At 51.4% G+C, this 8,694-nt stretch overlaps 1 protein-coding gene across 1 annotated transcript in view; it reads right to left on the bottom strand.

Annotated features, from left to right (window-relative positions):
- Positions 1-223: 223 nt before the first annotated feature.
- The window catches only part of LOC125959136 (uncharacterized), a 22,422-nt gene continuing 13,951 nt past the window's right edge, over positions 224-8,694 (bottom strand). The window contains exon 12 of the mRNA XM_049691944.1: positions 224-8,111. Coding sequence (XP_049547901.1) covers positions 3,887-8,111 — 4,225 coding nt within the window. The 3' untranslated portion in view covers positions 224-3,886. The remainder of the gene's footprint in view (positions 8,112-8,694) is intronic.

Here is an 8,694-nt window from a genome sequence, read left to right as displayed (position 1 = left end):
CATCCGACGTCGTTGTGCGTGGTGCAGCGAAACAACATCATGATCTGGCGCGGCAATGTACACGCAATTTTCTGATTTGGGATTACATTAGCGATGTAAACCTCGCACAAACAAGCACACAAACAAACACGCACGCACACACACACAAACAAGACGGCACAAGTTGTGTGTCTCGTGAATTCATATCAGTTCTGCTTCTTGGCCTCATTACGATGGTCTGCAAGTATAGTTGAAGGAGAACAAGAAGGAGACAATTCCGGACGAATCATCGTTATCAATCGAACGCAACACTAACGCACGCATTCACAGACACGCACACGATCGTTTTCGATCGTTTTTAATGTGGTTTTATTTTTTCTTTTGTGAGGATGCTCCCAATAAGGGTTTTCTGATCTTATATCTAGAGCGGTTCCCGCGCCGGTCGAAGCTGTTCGAGTTAGCTATTGCGCTTGGATTAATAATTTTTGTGTTGATTTTGGATCAGTTTTTGGTTTTCTTCGGCAAAGAGTTATTGGTCAAACGCGTTAGTCTGTCTACTGAGTGTATCGTTTCCGTTGAGTATTTCTTTGGGCTTCTCAATTGGGGCTTGTGTTCCTTTTGTGTTCGGAAGAGATCGCGTCACGAAACAGTCTTTGCTAGGGTGGCGACCAAATATCGATCGCGATCGTTCTCAGTGGCTCGCAGGTCTTTTATAAAAAGAGAAGTCATCTGTCGTCATTTGCAGCTGCCAATTGGATTCCAGAAATTCAAATCAACTTGTTGCATGTAGCTCATTAAAATGTGGCAAATGTAACTATAGTGACCGATCATTAAGGGCAGGGCGGGGTAAGGGAAGAAGTAGTAGTATCCGTTGCAAGCCTACAAGAGAAGGTATTAGGTAAAACGCAACTCAACATCTTTCCAAATGTGGTGATGTCGCAATAAAAAAGACGGAGCAGCAGGGACGGGCTAGGACAGAAATGGGGGAAAAAGAAATGGTTCAAATGATTGAATCAATTTAACAGTACGGACCATACTAATAAACGGGTAGCAGTAACTTGTGTTGAAAAAGCGATTGTTTGCGATTCGGTAGACAGCTGTATACGGAGTAATATGACTTTATGCCTGTCGGCACCACCTAGCAAAGAGCTGCCAATGTACCTATCTCTTCCAACTAAAGTAGAAGGGACGATCGTCAGGGGTACGATTTCACCGAATGAATCCCGTTGCTGCCACACATTCATTTGCGAATCCGGGTAGCATATTCTTCCTTCCTTTCTACTTGTTGTAGATAAATGTTCTGTTCAGCTTCGACGAACATTGTGCCAGATTTTGTGACCTACTTGTTGGCGTCTCAAATCGCCTTTTTCTTCTCTGTCTGTTCTACCTAGTGGAAGATTTTTCGTGTTGACAGATGCCTTGTGTAGAAACTACCACCAAGTTAAGTTTACTCCCAACTGGCTACCCACCCTCTATCGATGATGTGTGCGTGTGTGGAAGAAAAACCAAACCGATACAAAATGCAACACCTTCTTTACTTGGCTCGATGTGTAGCAGCTTTATCTGTATATACCAGCACGGGTGCAACCAGGCGACAACAACAACAACAGCAACGACAAATGCAACAAAAAAGAAAAAATGATAAACCATGATAAAAGAGGCATCGGCCACGCAATTGCGAAAGAAGTGATTATTGCAGCAGCAGCGCATCCACGCCCCAGTCCACGGTCCTTTGCCATCGCACACGCGTGTCCTGTTCACAAATGCATGCCAATAGGGTGTTTGTTGTGGCGCCAGGTGCCGATACCGGCGCAACGCGCGTTGTTCTACTATATCAGATACAGATATCATAGTATGATGAGTGTGTGTGTGTCACTCGTAGAGAACAAACAAACGCAAGCTTAGTGAAAGAAGTGGTAGTTTTCAAATGAACGGTAAACTAACATACAATTGCAAAGAGATGTGAAAGGTAGAAAAAGATTGAGAGAAACGGAGAGTAGAAGCAGGCAAGACTGTTGACCACTGAGGACGAATGGGCGCTAGACTGCTGATTCAGCACTATGCGTTGTTACTCGATCCTCAAGTGCAAAGATATGCGCGCGCATTTGGACGGAATCCGCAAGCAGAGGAAACAATGTCTAACCGTGCCGCGTTCGTCGGTGGAATCGGTCGGCCTAACACATGATCTTATTCCCCCAAAGCAACCACCCTCTTAGTTCTGCAATCGCAGTGAACTACCCTTGCCGCTCACATTCGTCCACATTGCAACCGTCTCACTTGCTATGCTCAACTGTCGAGGAAACGCGACAGAACATATGCATCGTCCTTGTCGGTTCGAGTTTTCCCCGTAGGAATGTAGTATTTAAGGTAATATTGATTGGCAGAATTCACTTAAGTAATATGACTAAAAGACAAAAAAAAACTATCCAACAGGCGTGCACATATGGCAGCTTTGAGAGCCAAGTCGGTTGGTGGAATTACTGTTCAACTATTACACTATTTAACAAACTTACGGGGAAATTAACGTCCCTACGATCCTTATACTACGAAACATGTACAACAACTAGCGCAATCTATTTCTGCTTTTCGGAAAAGTCAAATTCCCCCAACGGCCTGAATCCCGACAGGCTTCTATGATGCGAAAATCGATAGCATTTTCGCTGGTTCCCGGTCAATATTACGTTAAATACTACCCTTGAGTTGAACTAGTGCACAACAGCATCAGCAACATCAACAACAATAACAACAGAAACAACAAGAACAGCATCGACAAATTGTCGGACCACAGGCAGACAGCAGACACTTAACAAACGAAACACAATTCGCTCGCTACACACAACCGGCCGATGGCAACGCAGGCGCATATTAATGAATTAATCGAAGTAGAAAACGAAACTCTTGACGCGTTAGATGGAAAATGATAAAATTTGCTTTTGGCTTTAGATACCTGTTTCTCGGAATTCTTGATGTAAAATGGGTTTTTGGTTTGCTTGTATTGTCTTGGACTTTTTTTTTTTTCTTTGTGGCGTTCAGTTTTGTCAGGCTTTCGCTAGTGGACTTCTCCCGTCCTCTCGAGTTCGAATAGGGCCCGATTCGGTTTTTGATTTTGGGGAAAGAGGGGTAGTTGATGGATGGTCATAAATGGTCGTAACTATTCCTAGCACATCAAACGGAAAACCATGCCGCCCGCATCCGGAAACAAATGGCACATGAAGGAAAACACTACTGCCGCCGGCTGTGTGGACGGGAGGAGATGACGATGGGGAGCGCAGGATGGTATAGAGGAAGAGTGGAGGAGCGGGGGTGGTTGGGTGGGGGCAAGGAATGGGTGCTCGGAGGAGACCTTGAAATAGAAGAGGGCTGCTGTGACCGGTCCCTACGACCGGCTCATTAGTCACCTATATTCATCTATCGATATATACAGAATCATATGCACACAGTACATGCTTGGTCGCTTCTAAATGCGTCCTCAAATTCAGATGCCGCTACAACCTCTATGGACGAGGTGGCGGCGAAACGGCTTAGCCGGATACTTAAGTAACAGGCCTTAGTGGCCACAGATCTGCGCCCAACCGATTAGAGCTTAATCGGTTCGATTCGTTTCGATCGTATGATAATATCAGATTGAGGTTCGACGATCGCACCTCTTATCAAATGGCCCTACAAAACACACGCGTACATCCGATGATGATCCTGCACCATATCAGAGGCGCGCGCAAATTGTTGATATCAATCATCGGCCTGAAGGTGAGATAGATGCTCTCTCTAAAAATGGCAGTGTGTCTGTGTGGTTTGCTGCATGCGTTTGGCAGTGTGTTTTTCGCATTGGCAGTCAGCACACTTCCTCTTTTTTGTCTCTTTCTCTTATTAACCCTCTTTCTCGATGTTTCTGACCACGCAGGATAATCTATTGCTGGTGCTGTAGCTTAAACTGTCTGTTGGCAGTGGCGGTAGAGGCAGTTATGTTGCGGGCATTCGCGGCAGGATAGTCATCCATCGGACTGCCGGTGCAGGAGGAACCCATGATCATCATTGGATTGATCGCAGTGAATGGAGAGCGGTTGTTAGACGCCCGGGATGGAGGTCTAGATGATCCACGCAACGGTTCGGCCATGCCGCTAGCGTCCGCTTCCCGTACTTCCGCTAACCGTGGCACGTTCTTGTTGCTAAACACACGCGGACAGCGCGGTGACCAGTGACCATTGCCCAGCCGGGAATCCTTCCTGGCGGCGGCAGCGGCAGCTGCTGCGTTGGCAGCAGCTGCCAACTGATGCTCAGGCACGGTACGGAACATCTTCACCATGCCGCTCGGATCGGAGCCATGATCAGAGTAGCCACCGCCACCATTATTGCTCCACGTATCGTAGTAATCAGCGTAGGAGTTGGGGTATTCGTTCTTGAACTCTTGCGGAGTCAGTGCGGGCGTCGAGTCGACCGTAGCGAGGTTGTCTTCCGTCGAGCTGATCGTACCGTTCGATTCGAGGTCCTCCTGCAGGATCTTCAGGGCGGCCGCGTGCAACTTCTCCAGCGGCAGATTGCGGAACAGCCGACCCTTCTTCTTCATCAGCAGGCTTTGTACTAGTTCTTCGGCCAGCTTCTCGTTGTGCTGCTGTAGCCCGCCTGATACAGGGGACGTCGAGGAGGTTGAGGAGGACAAACTCTCGTTGCCGGACGAGGATGATGGTTGGCGGATCGGCAGGGTAAGGCGATCGCGCCGCACCTCTGCAGCCGCCGCGATGGCACACGATGCTTCCGCGGCCAGCTTGAGCTCATTGACAATATTGCGAGGCACTGCTCCTGCTGCTGCTGTTGCTGTTGCTGCTGTCGTTGTCACTTCTTCTACGGTGTTACCATTGACAGCTATGGTAGCTGCTACCTGTGCCGACTTCTTCGGTTCGTTCCGTACATCCTTCTTATTTCTACTCTCTCTGGCTTCTCTTACTAGTTCCTGCTCCTCTTCTTCCTCCTGCTCGTCCTCGCTATCACCGTTGTTACTTTCGTCCTGCAAAAGCTTAAATAACCTGGAATGTGTGGCCGCCCGCTGATACCGCGTCATCTTGCGCATCTCCGGGAAACATTCGGAGTCGGTTTCGACCTCCGAGATGTGTTTGCTCATGTCTGAGGTGACGCCGGAATCGTCCTCCGCCTCCGACTCGTCGTACGACGTTTTCTGTCGCGAAGGGGGTCTCAATCGGTTCGCCGCGGTTGGTGTAGGCGTGCTGGTAGCACCACGCACTCCCGTCGTGGTTGTGGCGACGCTAGCAGCGGCGCCATTTGCTTCTTGGATGCTGCTCTGTACGGCTTGCGTTTCGAATAGTGAGATGCGCTCCTTAACTGAGAGCTTCTTGCCTTTGTCCAGCTTTTCGCTGTCACCTATGGTTTCAGTGGTAGCCAGCGATCCATTGCACATTACTGAATTCGTGGAAGGCACGTCGCTAGTGACAGCGCTAGAGAGTCCTTGTGTTACCTGGTGCTGCGTCGAATTTACAGTCTCGACACCATCACCGTGCTCTTGCTCTACCTCGGACTCTTCCTTAGAAGTATTGGAGGTTTCATATTCCTCTTCGCTCTCCTCGTTACTCTCGGAACCGGAACCGCCTTGTTCCACTCCATGCTCGTCGTCGTCCTCACTGTTACCTTCATCGGGTTGCTGCCGGATGACCTGCACTACCGCACTCGTCCCCAGTACTGGCGTTTGGGGCTGTGCACTAACCGGCCTGTTGTTATAGCTCTCTCCTTCCTTCATCGCTGGCGTACTCGCTTGTCTGTTTCGGCTTTCGTACAGATCTTTCACCAACCGCTCGTTCTCCTTCTGCCAGTACTCCAGCGAGTCCTGGAACTCACTCTGCTGCTTGGCTGGGACAACTACGGACGGTTCCGTGCTCTCCTGTATTCCACCCAACTTCCACAGGTCCATCGCTTCCGAGGGGACATTCTCGGCACTCCAGAAGTCCGTCGTGGCCGTTGTGCTAATCTCTTCTTCTTCCTCTTCCTCCTCATCCTCCTCGGCTTCTTCCTGGCTCCAGCCACTCTGTCGATCAACACTATATTCGCGATCACTCCACATATCACGCGAGTACGAATGACGCACCGACGGTTGGTAGTCGTCGTCATCATCTCCTATCTGACTCCAGAAGTCCACCTCCTCTTCTTCCTCCTTATTGGCCTCCGTAGGTGTCTGTTGCTCTGCAGTGTCCTTGCCCGACTCCTTGGGCTCCTCAGACGCACTAGTCGCTGAACAGGAGGTCGCCTTCGGTTTCAGTGGCAGCGAAACGGATACGGATACTTCCGAGGCTTCCTCGTAGTCGATCTTGAACGGGGTTGACTTAACAGGATCAGCCGACTTCATGGTCCTTGATTTGCCTTCGCGGCCGCCACTGTCCTTATCCTTCACGCCAGCCTTACTACTGAGTGACGGAATCGTTATCGTTACTGTGACGTCGGTGTCGGCCTTACTATCTTCCATCTTATCCTTCACCTCCTCGTCTTCCGTGCCAGTTGACTCTTCCTCACTCTCGGACCCGGACTCACTTTCCGATTCCTCCGTATCGCTCTCGTCCCCACTGTCCTCTGGCTGCTGATGCGCCGCATTCGACTTGGCCTTGTTCGTGGCCATTGTAGTGCTGCTGGTGGTTTTCGACGCCGGTACTTGCTCCCGGCTCAGTTTCTCCGTCGAACCAGTGATCTCGCTTTCACCCACTACGAGCGTAGCAATGTCCTCGTTGTTGGGTGACTTGCTGAATGACAGCTTCAGCGGCAGACGCACCGACACCAGCGATCGTTCCATCTCCTCCTGCTCCGTATCCTCGAGCCGATCGATGTCATCATCGGTCCGGTTGCCTCCCGAGGGCTTCTCATCATCCTCTCCCGCCGTATCTTCCTCTTCGTCCTCCTCCTCGTCGTCATCGAGGTCGTTGGCCAGTGTGGAGGAGCAGTCGCTGAGCGTGGAGCTATTGCTGCACACGCTCGTCCTCCTGCTAGACTGCACCGTCGACCGCCCATACATGCTCTCCTCCTCGAAGATGACGCTCAGCTGGTGCGGCAAATGTTCCTCACCGTTGACCGTACCTTCGGCGCTGCCATCACCGCCAACCGTTTCCTCGTCCTCACTTTCCGCTTCCCCTTCGTCGTCGTCTTCTTCTTCCTCCTGTTCATCCTCCTCTTCCTGCTCCGATGCCTGCTTGTCGACGCCAACCCTTGCTTCTCCCTTCTCACCCGGCGACACGGTTTTGACCGAGCTCAACTTGTTGGCCTGCGTGAGCCTGGTGGCCGTCGTCGATGTACCTTCGTCTTCCGAGTCTGAAGCCTCAGACTGAGACGAAGCCACCGAGGAGGAGGTACTCTCCTCGTACGTGCGGTACCGCTCGTTCAGTGGACTGCACGGTGAGCAGCGGACGGCGGCAGCGCCCGCAGCGGTCCCCTTGCTGGCGATGGGGGAAGCAATATTGTTCAGGCGCTCCGACAGTCGCTTCAAGCTGGACTGTGAGCGGGTTAGCGGGTGTATGGGTTCACCATTACCGTACTCGGATTCGGACTCGGATGGCACCACTACCTGGAAAACATCGTCCGGTAGCTGGTGTAGCTCGACACCGAGCTGCTGCTTGCGCTGTTGCTGCATCAGCTGCAGCTCGCCGTCGGACGAACAGGAATCGTCCGGTGTTGGCGTGACCACGATCCGGGGTGGCGGTGTCGTAATGACGTACGTGTGGAGCGCCTCGTGCGGTAGTGTCTCACAGTACGCGGTCTGGGGCATTGGTGGTGCCGTTAGCTGATAGTAGGGCGGTGGTGTACACGGCGAGCACGGCTCTTGACCGTAGTAGAAATGATGCGGTGACATGTAACCGCCGTAGTAACCGCCACCGGTTCCACTAACACCACTACCACCGGGCCCGCCACCACGATCGTAGTGACCGGGGGGCGGTGGCCCATAATAATAGCCCGCTGCGTGCGGCGGGGGCGCATGGGGATGGTGTGGATGGGGTGCATAATACTGGGGGTTAGTGGGATCGTAGTAGTGCCAGTTGGGATTGCAGCAGTAGTAGGGCTGCGGAGGATAGGGATAGGGCGAGTAGCGGATGTCTGAGCCGCTGCAGTGATGCTGCAGCTGCAGAACACCAGTACCAGTGCCTGTGCTGCCGCCACCACCACTGTGCTCAGCAGTGTCGGCGGAGCAATTTGGATCGGCTGCGGAAGAACACGGCAACAATGATAGAAAGAAAAAGAGAGAAAGAGGAAAGAGAGAAAGAAAGAGAGAGAGAGAAAGAGACAGAATATTATGATGAATGAAGAATGGATGGCAATGAATTACAAGAGCGATCTGGCTCGGTTTGGGCCAACCGACGAAACACTTCCACAACTACGCGGTCATGCAAAAGGCCTTGGATGGAACTGCGGTTTGATCTACTCCCGGAGCCAAGGCTACTGCCGAGCAAGCAGAGTCCCGGACTCGACTAGGGCTCCAGAGTTCTCCACGAGACTACTCCGGGGCCCCTTACGCGAAGTATCCACCAGATAACACCGCCTGGATGCCAGGCAGGCCTCGCTGAGGATGCTGATGTTTACGAACCGTTGGCAAAACGTTATCACTTCTTTCAACACAAGCCTAACAAATGCTAAATTGATCGATCATTCGGTGAGATAAGATACCACCAGAGGATATTGGGAGGAGGTAGGAAAGGATGGCTCCGTCAAATAGAGAAGAGCTACTCCTGCTGA

The sequence above is a fragment of the Anopheles darlingi genome, chromosome 2 (genome assembly GCF_943734745.1).
Source record: "Anopheles darlingi chromosome 2, idAnoDarlMG_H_01, whole genome shotgun sequence".
Lineage (NCBI taxonomy): Eukaryota > Metazoa > Arthropoda > Insecta > Diptera > Culicidae > Anopheles > Anopheles darlingi.
This window is presented reverse-complemented; position numbering and strand designations above follow the sequence as displayed.